The sequence below is a fragment of the Rattus norvegicus genome, chromosome 10 (genome assembly GCF_021556685.1).
Source record: "Rattus norvegicus strain SHRSP/BbbUtx chromosome 10, alternate assembly SHRSP_T2T, whole genome shotgun sequence".
NCBI classification, from domain to species: Eukaryota; Metazoa; Chordata; class Mammalia; order Rodentia; family Muridae; genus Rattus; species Rattus norvegicus.
This window is the reverse complement of record NC_141543.1, coordinates 100,827,424-100,855,419: the sequence shown is the minus strand read 5'-3', so window position 1 is coordinate 100,855,419 and position 27,996 is coordinate 100,827,424. Positions and strand designations below refer to the sequence as shown.

At 47.8% G+C, this 27,996-nt stretch overlaps 2 protein-coding genes across 15 annotated transcripts in view; one reads left to right on the top strand and one right to left on the bottom strand.

The window, feature by feature from the left end:
* The window catches only part of Wipi1 (WD repeat domain, phosphoinositide interacting 1), a 36,746-nt gene extending 36,144 nt beyond the window's left edge, over window positions 1-602 (top strand). For both annotated transcript variants that reach the window (NM_001127297.1, XM_087572475.1), the window contains 1 exon segment: window positions 56-602. In NM_001127297.1, the coding sequence (NP_001120769.1) occupies window positions 56-103 (48 nt within the window). In that variant the 3' untranslated portion in view covers window positions 104-602.
* Window positions 1-27,996, bottom strand: part of Arsg (arylsulfatase G) — a 138,919-nt gene that overhangs the window by 9,032 nt on the left and 101,891 nt on the right. For 7 of the 13 annotated variants that reach the window (XM_087572477.1, XM_087572476.1, XM_087572478.1 and 4 more), the window contains 4 exons: window positions 25,423-25,531; window positions 15,187-15,307; window positions 10,032-10,122; window positions 603-1,799 (listed from right to left, as the gene is read on the bottom strand). In XM_087572477.1, coding sequence (XP_087428603.1) covers window positions 1,522-1,799; window positions 10,032-10,122; window positions 15,187-15,307; window positions 25,423-25,531 — 599 coding nt within the window. In that variant the 3' untranslated portion in view covers window positions 603-1,521. Of the gene's footprint in view, window positions 1-602; window positions 1,800-10,031; window positions 10,123-15,186; window positions 15,308-25,422; window positions 25,532-25,864; window positions 27,171-27,996 lie in introns of those variants that run through there. The other 6 variants (XM_087572484.1, XM_087572487.1, XM_087572486.1 and 3 more) reach the window with 3 other exon arrangements.

Here is a 27,996-nt window from a genome sequence, read left to right as displayed (position 1 = left end):
TCCCTGAAGCCTCTCCTGAGAAGAGTAAGGCCATATTCTGTTTTGATTTTGGTAGATAATCTTGTGCCGTGGAAGTCAGAAGGGCAAAACGAAGCAGTCCTGACAAGAAGCCTACCTCAGAAGTCAGGACAACCCCTGTCAGGTGGTTTTGGAAAGAACAAGGAAAGTGGAAGAAACGGAATGCAATCAATGCTGTGGGCAGAGAGGGGAGGGAGGCAGGAAGCCTGGGCCCCTCATTGCCTGAGCCATAGACCGTGGTCAGCCCCCCTACCCAAGCCCCTCAGCCTTGGCTGCCAGTGGGCAAGGAGAATGCTGGAGTCACACAATGCTATTCAAGCCACAGTGTAAATGCTAACTAGCCATATTGGTATATGTAACCGGAATTTTATATTAAAAAGGGCATCGTTGTCAAATGTATGCTGTGTAAAAAAAAAATGTACTTAGTGGGAAACCTCTTAGAACTGTGTTTCGTGTATCTTACAGACATGTAGAGAGAGAGACTATTTTAGCCAGGCAAAGTATTTTTGCAGTGATCGGAATAAATCATTTACTACCTTTGAGTCCCATTCAGGACACTAATTAAATAAAATCATGGCAGTGCATTTGTGAGTTGTTTACATTTTTATTTTATTTCTTAGAAGTTTTAGGGACTGGCTGGGAAGAAGTCTCAAATCTTTTTTTTTTCTTGAAAGATTATGTTTTAATATATGAGTGTCTCACCTACCTGTGCATACATCACGCGTGTGCCTGGCATTCTGAGAAGCCAGAGAAGAGTATGAGGTCCCCTGGAATTGGAGCTATAGACAGTTTAAGCTACCATATAGGTGCTGGGAACTGAACAGGTCGCGCCCTTAACCAATGGACCACCGCTTCGGCCCCAAACTTTAACTCTTTATGATACATCCACTCGACATTAACAAGAGGGAAGGATCATGAGTTCTGCTCCAAGGCCTGGGAAGACCTCACTTAGTTTAGCTCTGTGCTTGCTCAAGGCGTCTCAAAGGAATCCGGCAACGCTGTAGGCTCCCAGACACACACCCACTTCCAGAATCTGCATTGTGCAAGATCCTCAGAGATTCGTATGCATATTGAAGAGGGCCAAGCTCTGTATACCAGCAAGCCAGATGAGTTTGTGCTGCAAGGGCCAATTAAATTGAGGATCTGCCTGGTGTCAGAGATACACAGGCAACTTCATGTGTTACTTTAACCTTCAAGACCAACTTGCAACTGAGATTTAAGTCATTGCCTAAGCTTTAAACCCAGGGCTTGGGCGGTGACTCCATAGCCCTCTAGTGCCCTCTTGTATCCATGACCTCTGAGCCAGTGCTCAGTGCTTTTCAAGCCTGCATGCGGAGGAGACAGTCCACACACAGAGAGGTAACACTGTAGCTTCCTAACCAAATTCTGCAACTCCCTTTCTAAAACTGACTTCCACGACCAAACTGAGGTTTGGAAGTAAACCCACCTGTCTAAAATTTCCAGATAGTGTTTCTCACCGGGTGGGGGTCGGGGAATGACCTGTCATTCCCCGGGTTGGCAACGGCAGGTAATTTGATAAGGGTTACAGCAAGGGGTCACGGAAGGATCCTGAGTGTAGTCTGCTTGAGAGCTGTTGTCATCAGCGATGTCTTGAAGGACATCTGCAAGAACCCTGGTGACCTTCGGCAGCAGCTCCTGGTACTCGGGGCTTCCCTTCTGTAGAGGGGAACTTTCAGCAGCATCATCTTCTAGGTTGAAAATGAGAGGGGAGACGTGGTGCTGCTCGGGACCCACGCCCCCATCACAAGCTTTGGCTCCACCTACGGGAAGAATAACCAAAAATGTGAAACCCAGCCCTCACCCTGAGATGGACATCGGTGGTTAATTACACATGTTAAAGGTACCAAGCCTAGGAATTCAAATGGCTGCTCTCCCTGCCTAATAAATGCCCTTGAGATTGTAGTCTGTCTTTCCAGTGATGATTGTCCGTCCAGGGGGATTAGATCTGCCCCTTGGACATGCCTTCAGAACCAGTGGACATCTGTTCAAATACCATTTGTCTCTGGCCTTTGAGAGTAAATCTTGTGGTTGTTTTGGTTTCTTTTGGTGGTGGTTTGTTTGTTTTGTGGAGTCATTCTTCTACCACCGAGAGTTCAAGCCATCAAACTCAAGTTGTCAGGTTTGTGTGGTGGGAGCTTCTTACCTACTAAGCCATCTTGCTGCCCCCCCCGGAGTCCGATTGCCCCTGAGCATCTTGGTGGGAAAACATTATTAGTAAGATAGAAACATCAATTGCTTGGGAGAAAGGGCCCTATATCATGGGCTTACACCCTCATTTGGGTATAAGGGCAGGGTAGCATTTTGTTGTAGACCCTAGGCTGCCTCAAGTTCTTGATCCTCCTGCTTCAGCCTCTCAGGTGCCAAGATGGCAGGTGTTTATAGCCTTGCCCAGTCTGAGGACATTAGGACATTCTCACAACAGACAAACTGTTGAGAGGGTTCCAGCTGTGGTACCTCCTCACCACAAGGTGACAGCACAATGCCATGGCTCAACTCAGCAAACGCCAGTCTAAAAGGACCAAAGCCAGCGCTCCGGGGACACAGCTTTCTAGTCCAGTACAGGTAGAAACGAAACTGGGACTCTCGGGAAGAGCGAGTATATCCCATAGCCTCCGCAGATCAAAGCCTCCAGCAGAGATTTCCTCCCCTGGCAGACGCTCGGGTTCAGTAGGGATAAGGGATTACTCTTTTCTAGAGTTGACAAAAATTTGACTCTGGCAGCAGCAAGGAGCACTGGAAGTGTCACAAGCTTCGGCAGTCAAGCAAGAAAACGCCGGGGGTGACTCACAAAAGTTAACTGACCTATTGAGTGAGGAGATATACGCCTTCAGTCTCAGCACTTCAGAGTCAGAGGCAGGCAGATCCTTGAATTCAAGGCCAGCCCGGAGCTACATAGTGAACCTGCCTTTAAATATATATATTATCCAACCGTAGCGAGCTTGCTTTTAAATATATATTATCCAACCATAGTGAACCTGCCTTTAAATATATCCAAGGTGGGGCATAGTGGAGCGTGCCTGGGATCCAGAGACAGAAACAGGAAGATAAGGAGCTCAAGACCAGACTTGGCTACAAAATGAATTGAAGCTATCCTGAGGGACATGAGACTTCATCTTAAAACCAATTAAAAAACAAACAAGCAAACAAACACTAGGCACAGGATGGATGGCTCAGCACATAGAAATGCTTGCTACTTGAGCCATTAAAAAAAAAAAAAAAAGGAGTCAAAACCCACACGAATATGGTACAAAGTTGTCCACTGGCCTCGGCGTGTATAACCACAGTACGCACATCCCTGCAAATACGCATCAGACGCAGTGATGCAAATAAACATACGTCATACGAAGGTGTAATAAGTTTCACTTAAGGAAACAGTACAGCAGTGTCCTTGGAACTACCATTCTCTAGCTAGCAAAATGAGCTCAACCTATTGCAGCAGATCAATTAAAAAGCGCTTCAGTGGAATAACCAAGACAGGCAAAGACTGGAAGGGACTTGACCCTGCAAAGGAAGCCACACTGCGTTGGGCCTGGTCTGAGGTTTCCCTGCCCTGGGGATGCTGCGACCAGCAGTGTGGAACGGGCAGAATTGCAGAGGAAAGCTGAGGTGGCTTAAGGTATCAGAGTTAAGGTCACCACGAATGATGAAAACCGACAGGTGAAGTCCTACGAGGAAGACGGCCACAGAGCACAAGCCTCGAAACCTTCATAGGAACTCATGCGAATTCTTGGCTGACTCTTGAAAGAGTGCCCAGAGAGAGCCCTCGGGCGGCTGGAAGACCAAAATAGGCACTCCGGCGGCCTGCCACAAAGCGAAGGCTTGGAGTGTGAGGACTGTTAGCTGAGATCAATGAGCCAGTCACGGAGGTACAAGCCTGTAATCTAACACCCAAGGTACAGAGAGAGATAGGAGGACCAAGAGCTCCAGGCCAGCCTGGCTTTGTAACCTGGATTACCAAGTGAGACTCTCTTTCAAGAGAGAGAAAAAATTAGATATGAGACAGCAAAACAAAACCGAAATTCCCCTCTTACTCACTACTGACATTGCCCCCAAAGTTCAGGTGAGGAACAGAAATCAGAGCCTGGGGGTTAGGGACTTTTCTAAGCTAAGGGACAAAACCTGACAGGCGAAAGTCCTAAGGACACAGAATAAACCCTTCTTCCCAAGGGAACAAATTGGAATTGACTTCCCACGAGGCTCAGAGGTCACTTTCCAGTGTTTCACTGACAAGGCCCAGTGCACATCTTTTTAAACAACTACCTAGGAGGATTCCAGATGCCACTATGGCCCCAAGGCAGCATGGAAGCCACTATCCCTTGCAATAGCAGGAAGAAAACTCATAGAGAGACAGTTTCCATTAACTCTGAGAGTGCACAAATAGAGAAAAGCCTTTCTCCATGTTGAAGAGGGGTTGGGCAGAGAGAACAGTGAGTCACCACAGCAGAGACCACTACTGGAGCAGTGTGGCAGGGAGGGGCAAGGAGCTCTTTGATGGGCAGTTCTGGGAGAGAGAAATCCCAGGGGGATCTTGTCATGGGTACTTCCTGCTTTGTGGGTGTCGTTTCTCTCTCCACCAGGGAGGCTGGGAAACCAAGCACTGTACCACCAAGCTGTATCTTTAACTGAACGCCTCCTACTTTAGTGAGTTTTAACTCCGGGAGCTCAGGCAGGCCTCACAGTAAATCTAGAGTAAAATTCCATGGTTTTGGGAGCAGGAGAGGAAAACTAACATCTTTAAATACAACAGTGGCGGGTGCAAGAGAGAGGGCTGAGTGGTTAAGAGCCCAGATCGCTCCTGCAGAGAGACTTAAGTTCAGCCTTCAGCACCCATCAATTTCCAAGCTCCTACACTGGGGTGGCTCACAACTGCCTGTAACTCCCGCTCCACAGGGATCTAACACCTCTGGCTTCCATGGGCATTTGTGTTCACACACGGAGATACACAAACACATGTAGTTTAAAATAGTAAAAATAAATATTTAACAAATGCGACAGTGGGAACTGGAGAGGCGGCTCAAAGTTAAGTTGTATTCTTACCAACAAAAGTTAACCCCAAATGGTTAAAGACCTAATCCCGAGACGAAGAAAACCCTTAGAAGAAAATGCGGGGCAATATTTGGACAACACTGGAAATGACAAATAGTTTCACAGGCAAAGTCAAGCAATCAGGAAAGGAGGCCACCGATCTTACAAAGCCCTTTGGAGAAAACAGAGACTTGTCCGAAACTAATTTCATGCAGCCAGCAAAACTCTTACGCCAAACCTTGACACATGCTTTATAAACTACAAGCAAAATCCTAGCAAATCAAATCCAGTAATATATGTGTGTGTTATATATAAATATATACACTAATATATATAAGTATATTGTGTATATGTATATATGTGTGTATATATGTTTATATATGTGTATATGTATATATGTGTATGTATATCTAAGTATATTTGCAAATATATGCATGCATAATATACATGTATATACATAGATACATATACAAACATGCACACATACACACATATGTCTACGTATACAATACCACGGCTGAGTGTGTTTGTTCAGGAATGTGTATGCATGTGTGTGTGTGTGTATGTGTGTGTGTGTGTGTATGTGGGAGTGTGTGTGAGCATGTGTGTGTGTAAGCATGCACATGTGTGTGTGAGCATGCACGTGTGTGTGTGCATGTGGGGGTGTGTGGGGATACACATGTGCCACAGAGCACATGAGGAGGTCAGAGGGTAACTTGTTGGAGTTGGCTCTCTCCTTCCATCAGGCGAGCCTTCTGGATTGAACTCAGGTCATCAGTCCTGTCAGCAAGGGCCTGCACCCAGAATCATCTGGACAGACCTTTAATTACTTTAAAGGTCTAATTACATGGCAAAGGGAAGCTGTCAAGTTCTATCAGGAGGTACAATGCTTGCCATACCAGTGTGATGAACAGAATTCAGATCACCAGTGCCCACATAAATGACAGCTGGAGGTCTTAGTTTGGTTTTTAAAACATCTTTCTAAAGATTTACTTACATATATATATATATATATATATATATATACACATATATATGTATATATATATACACATACTCTATTTGCATGTATGCCTATATGACAGAGAGAGCAAGAGATAGAAGAGGGCTTTGGATCCCATTACAGATGGTCATGAGCCACCATGTGGTTGCTGGGAATTGAACTCAGGACCTCTGGACAAGCAGCCAGTGCTCTTAACCGCTGAGCCATCTCTCTAGCCCCTAGCTAGTGCTTCATTGCTGTGAAGAGACACCATGACCAACGCAACTCTTATAAAGGAAAACACTGAATTAGGGCTGGCTTACAGTTGCAGAGGCTTAGTCCAGTATCATCACGACAGGAAGCATGCAGTGTGCAGGCAGACAAGGTGCTAGAGAAGGAACTGAGGGTCATACATCTTGATCTGCAGGCAGCAGAAGGTAGACTATGTTCCACACTGGGCAGAGTTGGAGCTTAGGGGACCTCAAAGTCTACCCGCAATGTGACACACCTCCTCCAACAAGGCCACACCTCCCAAGAGTGCCACTCCCCACGAGCCAAGCATTCAAACACAGGAGTCAACGGAGAGAGGCCTTTCCTATTCAAACCACCACAGTGTGGAAGGCCACCAGTAAGCCCATCACTCAGGAGTCAAACACAAGGGCTCTTCAGAGCAAGCTGGCTAGGCTAGCAAAGTCAGTGAGGTCTGAGTTCAAACGAGCAACCCTGCCTTACTGTGTAGGATAGAGAGTGATCATGGAAGATACCTGATATCAAAGCCTCTGACCTTCCTTCATAAGTGTGTGCTTGTGCACACATGACCATGAAAACACACACACACACACACACACACACACACACACACACACACTGATAAAACTAATTATTATAGTGGGTAAAAGTGTTTACCACCAGGTACGCACACACATACGCATACAGAGAGAGAGAGAGAGAGAGAGAGAGAGAGAGAGAGAGAGAGAAAGAGAGGGGGGGGGTTTTAAATGGGGGGAGGAGGGAAGCCAGTGAGGTTCCCAGTTCTAGGCCACATACCAAAAGACTGGTTATCTGTCAAGGCCACTCCAGTTCATGACCAAAAACGTCATTTGCTCATCAGAGAAGAACATATTGTTCTCTATTCTAATGGAGCAGATACCCATTCATCTGCCTTTCCCAAGTGCAGTTTCTAAGTAATTAGGAAGGGTTTTTAAAACCGTGCAGGAAGGATACAGAACACAATGATGGCGTCATCTCACCCTGTTAGGCAATTTTCCTCAGGCTTAGCAGAAGTCCAGTGCTCCGTTCCCTACCCTGGTCTCCCTCGGGTTTGGGATCTTAGTTTCTGTCTGACTGCGATCACTTTACACAGCCCTATTACTTCATGATGAGGTTTACGATTCCAGTACTGCGGTACCAAGGGTTTTCTGGCAGGGTTCTCCCTGCACGAAATCAGTCCAGCCTGGAGGGCCCATGCCTCTTAGACAATGTAATGTAAGGACTCTGATCCCCGAACTTCCCTCGAGGACCACAGCAAAGAGCCGAGTGCTTTGTTTGAGGTTTAGGAACCAAAGATTCTTGTAGCATTTCTAAGATCCCTGGAGCCGTGAACTCAAAGGGCTTGTTCTGGTGTCGCAACCACATCTTACGCTCAGGAAATAAACTGCCTCTGTGTGAGTGTGTGTGTGTGAGCGTGTGTGTGTGTGTATGAGTGTGAGTGTGTGTGAGTGTGTGTGAGTGTGTGTGAGTATGTGTGTGTGAGTGTTTGTGAGAGTGTGTGTGAGAGTATGTGTGTGAGTGTGTGTGAGTGTGTGTGAGTGTGTGTGTGAGTGTGTGTGAGTGTGTGTGAGTGTGAGTGTTTGTGAGTGTGTGTATGAGTGTGTGAGTGTGTGTGAGTATGTGTGTGAGTGTGTGTGAGTGTATGTGAGTGTGTGTGAGTGTGTGAGAGTATGTGTGTGTGAGAGTATGTGTGTTTGTGAGAGTGTGTGTGTGAGTATGTGTGTGAGTGTGTGTGAGTGTGTGTGAGTGTGTGAGTGTGTGTGTGAGTATGTGTGTGAGTGTGTGTGTGAGTATGTGTGTGTGAGTGTGTGAGTGTGTGTGAGTATGTGTGTGAGTGTGTGAGTATGTGTGTGAGTGTGTGTGAGTGTATGTGAGTGTGTGTGAGTGTGTGTGAGTGTGTGAGAGTATGTGTGTGTGTGAGAGTATGTGTGTTTGTGAGAGTGTGTGTGAGTATGTGTGTGAGTGTGTGTGAGTGTGTGTGAGTGTGTGAGTGTGTGAGAGTATGTGTGTGAGAGTATGTGTGTGTGTGAGTGTGTGTGAGTGTGTGTGTGAGTATGTGTGTTAGTGTTTGTGAGAGTGTGTGTGAGTGTGTGTGAGTGTGTGTGTGAGTATGTGTGTTAGTGTTTGTGAGAGTGTGTGTGAGTGTGTGTGAGTGTGTGTGAGTGTGTGAGTGTGTGTGAGTGTGTGTGAGTATGTGTGTGTGAGTGTGTGAGTGTGTGTGTGAGTGCGTGTGAGTGTGTGTGAGTGTGTGTGTGAGTGTGTGTGAGTGTGTGAGAGTATGTGTGTGAGTGTGTGAGTGTGTGTGAGTGTGTGTGTGAGAGTGTGTGAGTGTGTGTGAGTGTTTGTGAGAGTGTGTGTGAGTGTGTGAGTGTGTGAGTGTGTGTGAGTGTGTGAGTGTGTGTGTGTGTGTCTTAATTATATAAGTCTTTGAAAATCTCCGACATGAAATAGCAAGCCAACAGAAATCTCCATTGAGTCCTAGCCAGGGTCTCTCTTCTATTTTTGTTTTGTTTTTCATTGATTAACTTCAAAATGGTGGTGCTCCAACTAAGTGCAAAATAGTGGGATAAGCATTTCAAGATAATGAAGAGATTAACTTTAATTCTATTTGTGTGCGTGCATGTATGGGTTTGTGTGTGTGTGTCTGTGTGTGTATGTGTGTGTGTTTTTACCCTGGTGGTAAACACTTTTACCCACTATAATAATTAGTTTTATCAGTGTGTGTGTGTGTGTGTGTGTGTGTGTGTGTGTGTGTGTGTGTGTTTGCCCTGGTGGTAAACACTTTTACCCACTATAATAATTAGTTTTATCAGTGTGTGTGTGTGTGTGTATGTGTGTGTGTGTGTGTGTGTTTGCCCTGGTGGTAAACACTTTTACCCACTATAATAGTTTTATCAGTTTGACACAAACTAGAGTCATTTAGAAAGAGGAAACATCAATTGGAAAAAATGAGGTCTCCATCGGACCTGCCCGTTGGCAAGTCCGTGGAGGTATTTTCTAGATTAATGATTGATATTCCAGGGACCACCCAGCCCCGGTGATGCCACTCCTGGGCAGAGGGTCCTGGGTGACATGTGAAAGCAAACTGAGCAAGGCACAGAGAGTAAGCCATGTCCTCTGCCTCAGTTCCTGCCCTGGCCTGACTCGCCTCAGTGATGGACCATAACCTGAGATTCGTAAACCACACAAGCTCTCTTGCTCCCCGAGTTGCTTTTGGTCACGGTTTCTCATCACAGCAACAGAAAGAAACTACAACAGCCACCAAGCCGCCTCACCAGCCCCAGTACGTCACTTCTAAAATACATTCTTAGTCCCAGTCACTGAGTGAACCAAGGCGGGGAGAGACTTTCATGGGTCCGCTATGTAGACCTTTAACATGTGCCTCCTGAAACATTTTATTGCCAAGTAAATGACACTGGTCTCCGAGCTCCTGTTTCATCATCAGCCAAACTGGCATCTGAAGCCTAACTCGGATCAAAATGTTTTCTCTGTGGAAAGGGTGAGAAGAAGAGTCCAGGGCCATGAACTTCCTGCCGGAAGGCCTCATTTCCATCTTGGTGGGTCCAGAATGCCTTTGCTGGCACTCCAGCCAAGCTTCTGTTTAGATGGCAAAGTCCCAGGTGAAGGATGTGAACCCCTCAAAGAAGACAGCCATACCCACCCGGGAGTCCCCGAGGTGTGCAACATGGGACTTAGGGTGAGAGGCTCCACTTACCCGTTATGTAGAAGGCCTTGTAACGGTCCAGGCGGACAGTCTGCAGGGCGCCGTACTCTCCAGCAGCCCCACTGTTGGGGTGGAACAGTACCTGAGAAAGAGCAGGGGGTATGGCTGTGTACCCGAAAACCACACTAGGCCAGCAAGATGGCGCTACAGGAAACCGTGCCTGATGCACAAATCCCGTGACCTGAGCCCTGTGCTTGATTCTGGAAACCCACATAAAAAAAAAAAAAACAACAACAACAACAACAACCAAACAAACAAAAAAAACCTTTCATTGGTGCGTGGCTCTGATCTCAGAATTCCTACTTCAAGACAGGAGGCAGAGCAAGAGTCAGTTAGAAGGTCTTGTGCATATAGCATGGCAACAGAAACAGCAAGGGCGGCGCCCACACACACCTCAGCAAAGCGGAAGGCCAGAACCAAGTTGTCGCTGATCAACCCATGCAGATGTGTGACATGTACTACATACGTACCTACATACGCAGGAAAGAAAAATCACGCTAGGCGCCATGATCTACTCCATCCCACATCCCCTACCCATACCCCTAAATACTCTCTCACTGACAAGCACGGGCCTGTAGCTGATGCTGGCCTCCTCCTGGGAGCCGCTGTGGAATGTTCGGAAGAAGGAAGAGCTACAATTCTGTGTGGCTGCAGGCTCTCACTGGGTGCGTCAGATCATGGGCCCAGTGCCCGCTCTGGAACCTGCAGGGGTTCGGGTGTCAGCGGCCGGTGCTTTTTGATTTGACAAATTAAAAGTTCCATCACGGCCACAGTAGCGCTTTAAACAACTCCCGGTTCCTTCTCTCAGTGGATGTCCTGTGACTGCTCATGTCATGCACCCAGGAGTCCTAACTGTGCCTGCCCAACAGGTGCAGAAAGCAACTTGCCAACAAAGATCGCTTCCATATATCCTGGGTCTTGCAATGAAGCCCACCTGAAAGCCTCCATTGAAAACTGGCTTCTTCAGCCTCAGTAGACTCTCTTCAGCAAGAATGCCTGCCATAAGAAACAATATTTCTCCCGCGTCACCAGGCACAGCTTCACCTCTAACCTTTTGTGGCAGTACAGGGAATCGAACTCAGGCCACACACAGGCTAGGCAAACCCTCTACCCCTGCGCTACAGCTCCAATTCAAGCCCAGCCCGGGCACAGACACCTATGACTCAGTCCTACTGGAGCACTGAGGAAAGCTTTCCTGATTCAGTCAGACATGGAAGAATTACCCTAAAGAGTGGAAATACCTAAGTCAGAGGTCCCAAGGGAAGGAGACGGTAGGAAATAAAAGACCAGCCTCCTTGGTAAGGTTGGTGGGTTTGGACTAGAGGCATGAGTCTACCCCGGTATGAATCATGCCTGTATATATTGCTGGAAGGCACTTACGTGATTCAAAATTTCCGTGGGGCTTGGGGGAAAAGGTAATGAGAAACATCTGCTGGAGAAGGAAATGGCTGCCCACCCACCCCCATCCCTCAGTTTCAGTGCCCTGAGAGGATGCAGCCCTGGGCAGGGCTCCCCAATACCTGCTGCTTCCCTGCCCCACATCAGCCCTCCAAACACCCCCCAGCAGGCTTCCTCCAAGCAAGAAAGGAAGTCATTACTGCAAACCTCACTCCTTCCATCCCAGACAGCCATGCCTGACATTCTTTTTCTTGATAAAGGCAAAGAGGAAGGGGGGCACAGACCATCCTGCATCCCCATCCTGTGATATGTTCAGACCCCCCATACACCCCCCGAGGGAACACAGTCAAGGTTGATCTCTTCAAACCACGGGTACCATTTGGGTGCTCAGCCACAGAAACTCCCTAAGGAGGGACTGCCACACACACTCAAAGGGTAAGTGGCATTAGCAGGAATTCCCAGAACCTGGGAAGGAAAACTGGGTTGGGCCTATGCGTAGAGTTGGGGGTGGGTTTTCAGACGCTCACACAAGCCACCCCACTTTGAGCAGGCTGGTGGCAGCCTTCTTGTTTATATCAACATAGGAAGAATGCTGGTAAGCTCACACACCATCAAGACTAAAGACATTTCCTCTCCAGATGTCCGCTCTGAAGTCCAAAGGCGGCTAACTTTATCTCCTATGAACTTGTACCGAATTCTTGGCTCCCTTTCTTTCCCTTGTGCTAGCCTGCCTTGCTACACTTTGCTTGTTTTGTTAAGCATGGGAGTGTCACCTCCCAGTACAGTATTGTCCCCAGAGGTGTTGTCCTCCACCCCATCAGGCAGAAGCCTACACAAAGCGGGGGGGGGGGGGGGGGGGGGGGGGGGGGATGGGGGAGGGGTGTCAATCATTCACACATCACTCTTGGTGACATTTTTCACCACTAGGGGCCTCCCTAAGAGAACCGATGGGTATTCACGCTTCCTGGGCTCACTGGCTTCCGGAGTGCTGAACTGTTTATAGCGCACTGCTGCCCCATGTTGGAGGGGACTATGCCGACCAATGCAGACATCCTGAGAACACCGTGCCTTCATTGACAATATCTGAGCCTGGGACATGGCTCTACCACCCACGATGTCACTAGGTCCTCCTCAGGCTCTGGGCCTTCTCTTCATGGTTCCTCTCTCACTGCCCCATTCACAGCCCATCGGTGCCAGATGCAAGGAGTTAAAATGTGCAAAGCACACAGCCTCAGCAGAGCTTGGGGCCTCATAGGAGCAACCTTCCTAGAGGGAATGAAGTAAGTCATGAGGTCATGGGTGTGAAAACCAGTAGCCAGTGTTTTCCCTGAAGCCCTTTCCTCCTATGGCCCTGAGAGGTGGATGAAGATATCTGCTTCTCTCTTCACCTCTGGGGCCATCCTTGCAATATAGAGAAGCCAGTGGCTGAGAGGCACCTACATAGCGTTTTGAGCCCACCATCTAGGGAGTTCTTTGGGCTTCTGGAAACTGGAATGGATTTAATCCAACCCGTATTAGAATCCTTCTAAATGGAGGACACATCTGTGGGCGGATACAAACTGCACTGATTGAAAGGTACGTGGGCGGGAAAGATAGCTCAGTGGTTAGGAGCAAGGCCTGCTCTTACAGAGGACCTGGGTTTGGTTCCCAGCACCCATACTGGGGCTCACAACTGTCTGTAACTCCACTTGCAGAGGATCATATGCCTTCTGATAACTGTGGGCAATGTGTATATATATATATTATATATATAATATATAATGTATATATAACATACACTCAGGTATACACAAGGCACATACAAATAAATAAATATAAATATAAATAATATATATAATAAATATAATAAATATAAATATAAATAAAATAAATATTTTTTTCTTTTCTTTTTCTTTTCAGAGCTGGGGACCGAACCCAGGGCCTTGTGCTTGCTAGGCAAGCGCTCTACCACTGAGCTAAATCCCCAACCCCATAAATAAATATTTTAAAGAGATACAAATGTACTATATAGAGAGATGGATGGATGTGTAGATATTTACAAAGTCGTTTGTTTTGATTTCCCGGCTTCCCCTAAAACTATTACGAACCCGAGACAATTTAGTCTTTTCACGTCAACAGTTTTAGCTGACCAGAAACGACCAAATTCAAATCCGTGGCCATCAACTAGCCCTGTTCTTGAATTCCGAAGTGGGCTTATCTGGGGTGTCCCATGCATACCGGAAGAAGCCGGCCTGAGGCTGGGCACAGAACCTACGTGGCATTTACCTTTAAAGCTCTCAGTAGGTAGGCAGCAAGCTGGCTGCCTCTTGCTAGGTCACAGGGTGTGTGATAAGGAAGTAAACAAGCTTCCACTTGGGCTGGGTCGCCAATACAATGCGGGTTTCCCGAAGGTGTCAGGACTTGTGTCTGTTTCTCCCACCTAGTTCCTGGACTCTGCAAATCGGATGCTAAAGAAAAACAAGGCTCTGTCCGGAACGGAAGTAAGCCCATGAGGGAGCTGCAGTCCACAGGAGGCTTGACAATGTCAAGATTACTTCCTGGTGACCCCAATTACTCTATCAGTAGCCATGGCAATAAAAGCTCAGGAGTACCTCCTGAGAGAAGTCTTGGCGAACACTGCCAGCATCAAACACTACTGACTTTCAGCTGAAGGCAGAAACCATCTTGCTGCTTCGTGCTTCTGGGAAGGGCCAAGCCTAGACAATACACCGCTCTGCAGAGACAGGCATGCTGGAGTGACCCGAGAGTAGGAGTGTTCGGGTCTAATCTGACACGCCCTAAGACTTCACCGATGTGTATAGGAGTGGAGTGGACCACTCAAGGCCCAGGCTCTGGCTGGCCCAGGGAAGGCTTCAGTAATTACCAGAGACAGTACCCATGAGAACATCTCTCCCATGGGGCCCCTCAAAGACATAAATAGACCCTCTGAAGAATAGGTTTCCAACTGGGGAGCTGGGTGCTCATTGGCCTTACTGGGAGTGGGGGTTGTCTCGGATCTCCTCCAGCCTGCCCTCTCTGACTTCCTCTTCCTTTCCGGAAAAGGCAGGGAAGTGAAGGGAAAGCCCAGGAGGACTGACATTTCCTGGTTGCTAATTTGGTGCCTCTGAGCACTCTGAGGAGGGGGCAGCAAGGAGGTGATGCTGGAAACATAGAAGCCATAAGTCATCGCTGGGGGCTGCTGATTCAGGAACAGCTGTAGTGATACATACCTGCAGTCCCGGCACTCAAAAGACTGCGGCTATCGGGAGTTCAAGGTCAGCCCGTTGCAAGAGCATCTTTCAAAAGTAAACAAGCAAACAACAGCAAAATAACAGGATGCAAAGTGTGTGCCGAGCCTCCCAGAGCTGGGAGTAGATTGGGAATACAGAGACCTTGCTGACATATTCATTCATTCATTCATTCATTCATTCATTCATTATTCATTCATTCACTTTGCATGCACTGGCTGCTGGCTAGGTACAGATGCTGTTAGGTACGTGAGAACTGAAACCTGACCCCAGAAGATGGGACCCTTGCCCTCAGAGAGTTTCTATTCCAGAAGAGTCTAGAACTGGACAGGAATCTAATCCAACAAAACTGTGTCAGAAAATTGAACGCAGGCAGAAGATTAAAATTAAGCCTTAGAGATAATATTCACGCACCTCTACCACACACCAAAATGTTAAATATAAGTATAGATCTGGACTAACAGGCTGAATCGTTGGATGTAGTTCATCTCTAAAATTCATCATTGGCTTCCTCCACTTACCCTGTGCCCCGTTTGTGACTTGCCAAAGAGCACTTCAGAGACGTCCACACCATCAAACTTCCGGTTTGGGGGCAAGCTGGCTCCCGCCAGGGCTATCACGGTGGGGAAGATGTCAAGCAAGCTGCAGAAAGAACACGACACAGTTTGCTTCAACTCTTCCAACTCTTTCCCCACTCCTCCTCTGACCTGAACCTGCTTGCACCAGGCCAGGGCCAAAGCCGACCGCCCCTCCTACAGCCCACACTGCCTGTGTCTCTTCGGAGCTCTGCCTGAGATTTCTGCTAGGACAGCCAGGCAGGATGTAGCCAGATGCTATTTAGGCTCACATCCAGTTTTACCGCTTATTTGACATCTACTGCCTCAGTTTCCTATCCTGTAAGATGTGTGATTTAGTAAGAATAGCTGCCTCACAGGGTGGATGTGTGAGCAAAACACTCGGGGAGGGGGGGATATGGAAAAGAGGAAGCCAGGCGCTTTGATGGTTGTTTATCTGATAATTACTAACAGAGTCACACCTTTGAGCCCCAAAACTAAGAGTTGGCCACTGTCTTATCGGGAATAGCATGCAGCAGGGTGGCGGGTGTCTGTGAGAAAACACTCAGTTCCTTTTCCATCGCCCGAGTCTCTCTCGTGAAAATTTTCCCTTAGGTGAAGTATGTGAAATTTCAGTTATGATGTGCGAAACACTTCACGTCTGTCACTCGCCTTTAACTCTTTTTTTCTCCACCGTTACAAAACAGTGAATATTTTAGTAGGAAAAAAAAAAACAACTTAGGATGTACAGAAATACAAAAAGAAAAAAAAAACCTCAAAACTAGTCTGTCACTTGAGGGCATTAATTTTAATATCAAAAATTAATATCGATTTTTGAAGTTCATGCTCTTAACGCGTGTAGGATATGTGTGTGTTTGCCCATATGGGCCTGTGAGGAGGTCAGAGATCACCATCAGATAGATGTCCCCCTCCCCTTTGGAGACAGGGTCTCTCACTATTTCAGCTTGTCCGAACAGTGAACTCCCAGGGTCTCTTTTCCTCCAGCAGTGGAGTTACAGGTGTGCCCCGGTGTGCAGCTTGAAAGCAGAAACTCCAGATCCAAACTCAGGCCCTCAGGCTCTTAAAGCAAGAGCTTTCTCCCAATCCTACCCACTGTTCATATGTTTGGTGGGTGCTGTTAATGCGAGTTTATTTGTCTCTATTTTGTTTGTTAAGACAGTTTCTTGTACCCAGACTTACCTGGAATCCCTTGCCCTCTTGCCTCCACTTTATGAGGGCTAAGATTGCAGTATTGTGATCTGTGATGTTGTTTCAAAGTCACGTGGGACTTTACCACACTGCATACCTCCCACAAGCCTACTGTGCTCAAATCATGAGGTAGGGGTGGGAAGAGCTGAGGGGTCAAAGAAACTGACAACCAATGGGACTAGCCAAGGCAAGGGGATGGGCCAACATGAATTCAGTCCTGGGTTTGACTTTCCCAGAAAAGAGGTACTGGTACCCAGGGACCAGGACAACATCAGATTTCGGGATCACGGGTGGGAAATCCCTCAGGGCCAAGCAGGTCTTCCCAACGGATCTACCCTAAGCTCTAGAGCACAGCTCTCTGCCCTTCACAGAGGCTGCAGAAAGGACCCACCACATGCGTGGCATCTCTAACCTGCCCACTTCCTTCCCCTCTCCAGGGCTCCGCCTACATCCTGAGGCAGAATTTCTCATTGACTGTGGGACAAAGTGTTTCTATTTGCCTGGGGCTTTCACAGTTCACAAAACTGGTAGTTTATCTCTTGAGATAGGCACTCCAGGAGCTGGCAGTCCACACAGGTGTGCAGTCAAGGCATGCAGAGTCAGTGTGCAACAGAGTACAGAACAGTCTGGAAACCTGTCCAGAGTCCAAGGACCCCGCCACCAACCAGGAAACACAGAGCTCTACAATGTGCAGTGTGGCTTGAAAAGGTTGAGATTCTCTCTCTCTCTCTCTCTCTCTCTCTCTCTCTCTCTCTCTCTCTCTCTCCCCCCCCTTCCTCTCTCTCTCTCTCTCTCTCTCTCTCTCTCTCTCTCTCCCTCTCTCTCTCTCTCTCTCTCCCTCTCTCTCTCTCTCTCTCTCTCTCTCTCTCTCTCTCACACACACACACACACACACACACATTATATTATATTATATTTTGAAATGGATTGGGGTTGGGAAGAGAGCTCAGTAATTAAAGAGCTTCCCTTAAAGGCTGAAGACCCATGTGTGGTTCCCAGAACCCATGTTACAAAGATCCCCGCCATCCTCCTAGCACTGGGAAGGTTGTGATGGGAGGATCCTTGGGTCTCACTGGCCAGTCAGCCTAGTCTAATTGATGAGTTTTAGGCCAGTGCCTGAGAAACAACATCTGACGTTGTCCTTGGCCTACACACACACACACATACACACACACACACACACACACAGAGAGAGAGAGAGAGAGAGAGAGAGAGAGAGAGAGACAGACAGACAGACGGACGGACGGACAGACAGACGGACGGACAGACAGACAGACTTGAGACTTTCTTTTGCCATCTTAGGAGACGTCAGCGTCACAGACAGGTCAAATCAGCGAGTCTGGGAAACAGACTGTATTAACCTTCAGAATGAATTACACACTTTCCTTTTCCTGTCTTTTTCCTCCTCTGCATCACGAGGTCTGGCATCCTACCACAGCACTAATCCAAATCTAAACACTCAAGGGAATCCCAGTGTGTCAGAGTCTGGTATGCCCTTCAGAGGTTTCTAGTCTTCACAGAACACAAGGAGAACTGTCCCACACAAAGAAAACTCTTCAACAGGTTCTCTAACTCTCACTGCTCAAGGGAGCCAAGTCCAGCATGGGCATGCCTGGGCTGTCAGAAAGTCATTCCTCAGAGAATGGCAGGAGCCCAGCCCCTGAGGTTAGCCCTGTGACCAGGAAATCCTCCATGCAGCACACAGACCTGGGCTTTCCCGCATGGGAACCTAGAGGGCAGATCTGTCTTACAGAGCCTGCTCCTGACCTTCCATGCCGTGATCTTAACCCAAGAAACAGGTCCTAGAAGTCTTTGAAGTCTTGAAGAAATAGAACAAACAAACAAACAAACAAACAAAACAAAACAACAAAAAGCCGAACCCCAAACCTGCAAAACCAACTCTGCACTTCAATGTGTTCACTGGGACGCTTGGCTTTTTATCCCTGTTTTCATGGGGTTTCTTCCTCTATTAAAAAAAAAAAAAAAAGAGGTGTTTAGAGAGACAGCTCAACTCTTGCAGAGGCCCTAAGTTTGATTCCCAGCACCCACATTAGGCGGCTCACAACTTCCTGTAGCTACACTCGCATGCACATGCCACCCCCCAGACGCAAAATTTAAAGAAGTCTAGGGGCTGGAGAGATGGCTCAGTGGTTAAGAGCCCTGACTGCTCTTCCAGAGGTCCTGGGTTCAATTCCCAGCAACCACATGGTGGCTCACAACCATCGGTAATGAGATCTGATGCCCTCTTCTGGTGTATCTGAAGATAGCTACAGTGCACTTATATATAATAAATGAATACATCTTTAAAAAAAAATAAAGAAGTCTAAAAGAAATTACATTGTATAACTATTGACATGAAAGACAAATATATAAAGAAACCATTTTACCCTGCTTTAAAGTACTTTGCTTTGCGTGTGTGTGTGTGTGTGTGTGCGTATGTGTGTGTATATGTGTGTGTATGTGTGTATGTGTATATGTGTGTGTATGTGTGTGTATGTGTGTGTATGTGTGTGTATGTGTGTGTATGTGTGTGTGTATGTGTGTGTATGTGTGTATGTGTGTGTATGTGTGTGTATATGTGCGTGTATGTATGTGTGTATGTGTGTATGTGTGTGTATGTGTGTATGTGTGTATGTGTGTGTTGCATGTACATGTATGTACAGGTGCACACTGCAAGCACCTGCACCAGAATGCAGAAGAGTAGGCTGGCAGTCAACAAGCCTCAACGACCCCTACCATCTTCATTCCCCCAGAGTATTGGGGTCACAGGCATGCACTAGTCTATTCCAATGTGAATTCTGGGAATTCAGACTCAGGTCCTGTGCTTGTATATGTGTTCCTACTGAATGAGAATTGAGACGGGACTGTCGTGTAGCTCGACACTCTAGATTACTGTACCACCAAACCCTGGACGGTATAGGCAGTGCTGGGGATTGAACCCTGGACTTTATAGGGAAGCAGTCTACCAATTGAGCTACATCCCTACCACCCTCACATAAATATCTTACGGGCTCTGGCACTATCCTTCGAGGGCCTGATGCGTAAGTGGGTTTCCGTCCCATAAACACCACTTCACGGACCCTCTCATAGTGGGAGGGAAGGCAGGGCCCACTCGTGAAAGGAGACGCAGGCTTCTGCACGGTGACACAAAAGGCTAGCCTGAGTGGGCAAGTTGATCCCTGAGCGAGCTGGGGTCGATCTTCCACATACTTCTGTCCTTACAAAACCGTTGTCTTTTCATGTTTCTCTGAAATTTGTTCGGAGGAGATGTGTGTGTGTGTGTGTGTGTGTGTGTGTGTGTGTGTGTGTTTATAAATAAGATCTTGCTATGCCATCCAGGCTGCTTTGGAGATCTAAGTTTAAGCAATTGTTCTCCTCCCAGGGGGCGGGGACAGGTGGGGACGAGGCTTGCAACAACCCATCCAACCGGTTGGTGCTCTTATTCAAACAAGGTGTCAAAGGGAGTTGAGACTGGAGGGTGGTGAGGACGGTGTAGAAGGGCTGAACCCCAGGCTATGTGAGCAAGGAGTGATGGGTCACATGCGGGCTTCCTTCTGGTAGAACAGCCCTAGACTACACGGTTGGGTGTCAGGGAGAGGACAGGAGAGAGGGTTTACACAGAAGTGAGCACAATCGTACTAGGGGGAAATCTGACCCAACAATGGGTAGAGAGAGAAGTGAGGTGTGGTGGTTTAAATAGATGTGACCCAGGGAGTGGTCCAGGGAGTGGCAGTATTAGGAGGTGTGCCCTTGCTGGAGTAGGTGAGGCCTTGTGGAAGAAAGAGCGCCACTGTGGGGGATGGGCAGTGAGACCCTCCTCCTAACCACGTGGGAGCAAGTCTTCCGCTAGTGGCCTTCAGACGAAGAGGTAAAGTTCTCAGCTCCTCCTGCACCATGCCTGCCTGGATGCTGCCATGTTCCTGCCATGATAATAATGGACTGAACCTCTGAACCTGTAAGCCAGCCACAATTAAATGTCGTCCTTTATAAGAATTGTCTTGGTCATGGTGTCTGTTCACAGCAGTAAAACCCTAACGAGGACAGGGGGATATCAGGGAAGGGTTGGGGATAGTTGGACCTGGATAAGGAGTGACTCTCATCTCCTCTCTCCCAGGGAGATGAGTAGGGAAAGATGCCAAGAATAGAAGAGTGGAGAACAGAACCACCTCCAGTGGAGGACTAGAACTGTCCCGAGGACATAGAAACAGGTTCTTTTTTAGCATTTAATTGTAATTTTCTTTCTGTGTTGTTTGGTCTCTCTCATTACTCCTGAAAAAAGCTAGGTCCCCACCCCTTCCTGGTCTTAGTCACACTGCAGAGGCTTTGGGGACTTGCCCGAGTTCACACTTGAGTGGCAGCCTGTCTCAGTAGCTCCCCACCCTTGAGTCTCTCTCACAGACAAGCCTGTCACCAAAAAAGCATCTACTTCAGAGAAGCCTCGGGGGAATACCGAACGACAAATAGTGAATGTCTCTTATGGACATCGGCCAAGCAGGCAGGAAAGAGACATTAACCCATCTCCCTTACCCCTTACCACTGACAGACCCAGGAAAGAACAGATGGTCTTGAAAGGGGATTCATGGCTGGGGACCACCCAGGGTGTACCATATAGACCACAGGACGTGCTGTGGACAAGGTGTCTGCATCTGCACCCAATTCTACGCCTACAGACAAGACAGAGTCTGCTGACCTTTACCCCTTCCATATAACCACTGTCTTACTAGTGTCTGCAGAGCCCCCGGGGGGAGCTGATTTTCCAATGGGATTAACGGTCCAGCCACCTCTGGCTTGCCTCTGTTCTTGCCAGATGTGATACTCTATCCGGAACACGGATGGGGATGTCCATTTCATGTACCACATGTGGTCAATCCTCCATGGACAATAGGGATGAAGATGCCCATCTCAGGCACAGACTGAGAGAAATTTCCCTAAGGTTCTTTTTGTCCTTCCAGGGGACACCGTGGTTGCCCCAGTAACTGGGAAGAGGCCTGGCATTGTGCTAAATATCTCAAAAGGCATAGGGCAGACCCCACCTGCCACAGCAAAGAATTAACCTGGCTCAAAATATACACAATGTTACATTTCCAGAAACCCCGAGTTAGAATTGCAGGATAAAACCATCGCACCTTTTCTACTTTGCCCCCAAAGCCATTCTTCTGAAGGCAACTGAACCTCTCAGCATGGAGAACACCCAAGCTGATCGGCTCATCACTGTTGCTCTCTGGTCTCCGGGGCAACATTTCGCCCACAGTTTGGAAGCAGCCATAAGTACAGATCACCTATATTTGATAATTGTGTCTTCCGACTCTGGGTTGGAGAGGGGCAGCCACGTGCAAAGTCTTTCTGAAATACTGTTATATCCCTTAGGCACATGTCCGAATATATTAATCTCTAAAAGATAGCCAAGGAGATCCATGCTAAATGCTCCCCGGCACGCCCTTTCTAAATTTAATTTTTATTATATTCATTTGTTTTTTTTGTAGTGCGTCTGTGTGTGGGCACAGCAGGGTCAGATGACAATATGCAGGACTCAGTTCCCTCCTTCCACCATGTGGGACCCAGGGATGGAGTTCAGGTCACGTTTGTAGGCTAAGCCGTCATGTTCCCCCGCCCCCTCCCTGACACCCCTGCACTCTGTTTATAACATTTTCTGTATTCGTGACAGTACAGACATATTAACCCGACTATCTTAAGACGCCATGCTTTCTTGGGGCCATTTGAGTAGAAGTTGAAGGAACTCTGGCCATGAAGAAGTTACCTCCGCTAAGGACGACCTCTATCCCCAAAGGACAAAGCACTTGAACCAGTGACAAATCCCGGCTCCCACACAGGGAAATGTGAGCGCTCCATCCTAGGACATGAATCAAAATCACGTCCCCCTTAGGGCTGACCTGAGGGGCCACAGGAAAAGGCAGTAAGAAGCCCAACCCACTCACGTGTTCACTGGCACAGATTAACTTGGGAGAAGAACAGGAGGGAGAGATCAGCTGCCCTCCAGACCAACTTCACACCGAACACGTCCTGAGAGGGGCCGACGTGCTCCAATAGTTTTCTTCTGATAAAGTACCAAGAGGCCCTCAGGAAAACACTATCTCTACCAAGGACTCTCTTTAGTCACCAAACCTTGGCCTCCACCCTTGTCCTCTGACGATCAACGAGGCAATAGCCAACTGTGGTGCTGTAATTGCTGGTAGCTACAAACACAGTTCTCAGATGAAAAGCCACTGCCTATGTTTTGGCAGTGAAACCCCAAGCTTTGAAGACTCTATGGAGTTATCTGTGCCTGTGCAGCCCAGCGCTTGCCCCCTTGATAAGCGGTCTGGATACACCCCGGTCAGATCTATAAAAAACTGCCCTCCTGGCCCTCTTCCAGACAGCCTGACATCACGGGTCCCAAGTTGTGTGGTTGTTGTCACACCTGCTGGCTCCCACAGACTGCATGCTGCCCCCTCCTGATAGCCCAGGGATGACCCACAACCCTTGAGGGGATGGGGGCTGGCTGAGGTAATACCCACTCCCCTGGGCTGTCAGAGCTGCTCGATCCTCCTGGTCCTGGCTTTGGTCTTAGCCCTTCCTTCCCTTCCTTCCCTCTGGGTCTGGAGATGTCAGAGAGCACTGGCGATGCTCGCTTTCCTCTGGTTGGCATTGTTCTCCTGCCAGAACCCATCAGGTTGGTGCCAGGGAACCTCTCGACCAGGCAGACTGTATTGTTCTGAGGACATGAGGAAGTGCTTCTATGGAGGTTGTGCTGTGTTGGTGAATACAGGGCAAACCCAGACAGGAATGACCCATCTGAATCAGTGGGAAGTCAGGCCCAGGAGATAGCACAGTTGGTAAAGTTTGCCATACAAGCATGTCATACAAGCTGAGTTTGAACCCTGGTACTTATGTAAAGAGTTGGGTGTGGAAGCATGCTCTTGTGGTCTCAGTGATGTGTAGGCAAAGAGAGGAGTGTCCCTGGGGCTGGCTGGCCAGATACCTAACCAAACTATTGATCCACCAGATTGTAATGAGACCCTGCCTCAAAGAGAAAGGTGAGCTGGAGAGATGTCTCGGAGATTAACAGCACTCACTGCTCTTACCGAGGACCTGCGTTTGGTTCCCAGCACCCACATGATGGCTCCGGTGGCTCTAAGTTCCAAGAGATCTGATGTCATCTGCTGACCTCAAGCACACGTGGACAAAGCACCCTCGCACGTACAAGTCTTAGAAATTAAAGTCATAGAGGAAAACAGAAGGTGGGTGGCTTCAAAGAATGACACCAGGAGTTGGCCTCTGACCTCTCTATAGACAAGCATGTACACACACACACAGAGAGAGAGAGAGAGAGAGACAGACAGACAGACAGACAGACAGACAGACAGACTTGCACATGAACACATACACCAATGGTTGATGTCTAGTTTCTCTACACATATGCACATAGGCACACTCGAACACACACACACACACACACACACACACACAGAGAAAGAGAGACTTGCACATGAACACATACACCAATGGTTGATGTCTAGTTTCTCTACACATATGCACATAGGCACACTCGAACACACACACACACATACACACACAGAGAGAGAGAGAGAGTGAGAGACTTGCACATGAACACATACACCAATGGTTGATGTCTAGTTTCTCTACACATATGCACATAGGCACACTCGAACACACACACACACATACACACACACACAGAGAGAGAGAGAGAGAGAGAGAGAGAGAGAGAGAGAGAGAGACTTGCACATGAACACATACACCAATGGTTGATGTCTAGTTTCTCTACACATATGCACATAGGCACACTCGAACACACACACACACACACACACACACACACACACAGAAAGAGAGAGAGAGAGAGAGAGAGAGAGAGAGAGAGAGAGAGAGACTTGCACATGAACACATACACCAATGGTTGATGTCTGGTTTCTCTAAACATGCACATAGGCACACACGAACACACACACACACACAAAGAGAGAGAGACAGACAGACAGACAGACAGACAGACAGACAGACAGACCTGCACAAGAACACATACACCAATGGTTGATGTCTGGTTTCTCTACACATATGCACATAGGCACACACACACACACACACACACAGAGAGAGAGAGAGAGAGAGAGAGAGATCTGTACATGAACACATACACCAATGGTTGACGTCTGGTTTCTCTACATGTATGCACATAGGCACACACACACACACACACACACACACACACACACACGCCCATTAAGTATATAGATGAATACTTTTTAAAATGACTTGGTGAGGGGTCCTAGCTATACAGCAGGGTTCCTTAGTTTTTGTGGCAATGCCCCCAGAGACCCACTGTAGCTGGATTCCTGCCGAGAAACTGGCCTTATCTATTAGCATGAATACACTGGAGGGAGGTCGCACACAGAACGCTCCCATCTAAATGCGTTCCTAGAGGAGACAACTGCAGGCTGTGCTGCCCAGGGCTGGATGACATCCTCCCCTAACGATGAATTCTTTTCCTCTGAGTCCACTGGGGCCACCTGTCTCCTCCCTGGCCTCCAGGGCATTCCAGTGTCCGTATTTCTTTCCTGGGGCCGTTTGATCACTAGTGATGCACAGGCTTCTCAAAGCCGCCTGGAACACCTATCCTAATCCCAGGGATGAATAAGTAGAGTTCACGGGATCTTCCCTCTGGCTGCCATCTCTGGCTGCTTTTCTCTTTAGCACACGCTAAAGAATGAGAGCTGAGGGGTAGAGACCAGCAAGGCGCCTCATTGACTCAAGTATCATCCTCAGGAGAGGGCTTGGGCCCTTCGCAGCCTGCTTTGCCATATGAAATTGCTTCACAGGCAAATCCACACTGCTGTCGTGAGAGCTCGGGAGGACGCAGAATTCCTGCCCAAGACAGGTAACCAACGAGCAGTGAGTTTGCTGGGATCTCCAGTCACCCACATTGCCCACATTGGCTCTGAACCCCCACAGCCAAAGGTCATTCAGATCTCCTACCTTAACAAGGCAGTGCTGGTAACATTGACTGGAACTCTGCCAGGCCAGTAAGCCAGTGCTGGGACCCGATGCCCACCTTCCCAGGTGGTCTGCTTGGCTGGACTTCCCCCTGTGAGGAGAAGCCATTGTTTTATGAACATCAGTAACTCAAGGCCTCTTTTTCAGCTAAGAGATGGCCTGTGGGTAGACAGTCCCTCTCTAGGAATATCCAATAATTTCAACAAAGAAGTATGTCGTTCTAAAAAAAAAATTAAATAAAAAGCCAGGCAGTGCTGGTGCATGACTTTAATCCCAGCACTTAGGAGACAGCGGCAGGCAAATCTCTGAGATTGAGGCTAGCCTGGTCTACAGTGTGAGCTCAGGATGGCCAGGCCCACACAGAGAAAACTTGTTTCAAAAAAACCAAACCAAACTAAAACAAAACAAAGTGAAAACAAACACAGACAAACATCCTTTGATTTTATTGGACTTAACATATATAAACAGAGCCATATATACATATATATACACACACACATATATATATCTATATATCATATATAACAGTGTTAATTTTGTTAATTCCTTTCATGACATCCCCCACTCTAAAGTGTGTTATTTTATTCCCAATGTCTGTGTGTCTCCACACTGTGAGACCCAAGACATCCCAGGTACTTAAGGGACCTTTGTTGAGTAGACGAATTTGTCTTTCAGTTGATCATGTCTGATTAGGACGAAGAGAGAGAGAACGGACCCCTACAAACTGTCCACACCCACCTAGCGTGCATGAGGCTAGTACTAACTATTAAGTCAAAACTACAATTCTTTGGAAGAGGGAGTCTCCTCAGCTGTTTAATCCACCCAGTGCCTGGCTGGTCTTGTGCGAATTTATTTTGGTTTGCTTTGTTTTTCCTTGAGTCAGTGAGTCGTTCTGATGAGGCAGTTATCAGTCACGGTTCTGATTGCCCGCCTCTTGGCGGGAGGTAAGAATACCCCATGTGCAATCTATGAGGAGAGGCGTTATTTTTGTTGCCGAGTCAAAAGTGACCACCAATGTAATGACAGCCCGTGGGCTGGAAGAGATGAGGTCATGTTTTATGAAAACATCCTGAATACACATGTTGTATTGAATTAACCATGACGGGCTCCGCCGCCCCCACACACAACACACACAACACACACACTCCACCCTTATCCCTGGTTGAGCCAGAGGCCAGGGATTCCACAAGGTTCGCGTGTAAGAAGTTCTTCCAAGACAAGTGCTGTATGTGGCTCACACACACTGTGGTCATGCGACTTCCCCGAGTTTGGCTGGTATAAATAAAAGTGATCGTGGGTGGGAAGTTGAGGTGACCAGGATGAAGGCTTCCTCCCTCTGTATTCTCACTGCCACAGAAGGAACCTTTGATGTCCCTGGCTCAGTGAGCCATCCCGGAAAGGCTCCAAATTCCTGGACTAGCACATAAGGAACTCCGGAGTGTTGATATAAGGAGCTGACGTAAGAAGCTGGACACAAGCCAACTCCCACCCTATGGACTGTTTATGTGGTAGAGCGCTTGCCTAGCAAGTGCAAGGCCCTGGGTTCGGTCCCCAGCTCCGAAAAAAAAGAAAAAAGAAAAAAAAAAAAAAAAAGAAAAAAGAAACCAACTGAATCCAGACCCAGCAGACTGGAAAGGGCTTTGATTAATCCAGCGTTTCTCAAGGTGTGTCCTTTCCTCTGGAACCTTTGCTTCCAAAAACACCCAAGACCACTCTGATTATTCACGCACCTGGAAGAGAGCATCCAGAACTGTGGGGGAGCATAAAACACGTTTCCACGTGGGTTCAGAAAGATAATGCTTCAGCTTAAGGCCAAGCAGCAGTGAGTACACATACAGACGCATGCTGGGGAATCTGTGGGTCTTTCCAGCCCTGGGAGGGACCTCTGCGTGGACACTTTTGGTGTGAGTGGGTGGAAACACGGGGCCCTTTAATTTATAGCCCGTGATGCTCGACATTCAAAGGGCCCCGCTTAACCTTTGAGGCCAGATTCTCAGGCAAAGCCAAGGCTTTAGATTCAGTTAGTAAATCATTACCGCTACTCAGAAAGCAGGAGATCTGCAGCTCAGATCTGTGACAGGCAAAGGGACACCTGTTCGCAACGACACTTTGGGCAGCAGCCCCTTTGCAGACCACTGACCTTCCCCAAGGGTTTCTCAATGGAAACAGTTTCACTGTGTTTGCCATCTCTCGGCAGAGGGTCAGAAGCTGGAGGGGTTAGAAGGAACTGCACTGGCAACAAATGTATCTGTTAACACCGTGGAAAGTTCAGCAACTGATGCAGAAAAGGTTGGCCCGCAGAGGCCCCTCAACACCACCACGTGGGTGGAGCTGTTCAGCGAATCCAGCTGCACCTAAGGTTCTAATTTTAACTGAAAGACGTTCCAGCCATCCAAATGATCCCTGTCCCACAGTCCTTGTATGCCAAAGGAATTGAGCTTGAGTCCTGAGTGTGGCCAAGCGATCACCAAAGTAAATATTGATCAACACACACACACACACACACACACACACACACACACACACACACACTGTTCTGCTCCAAAACCCAGTTTC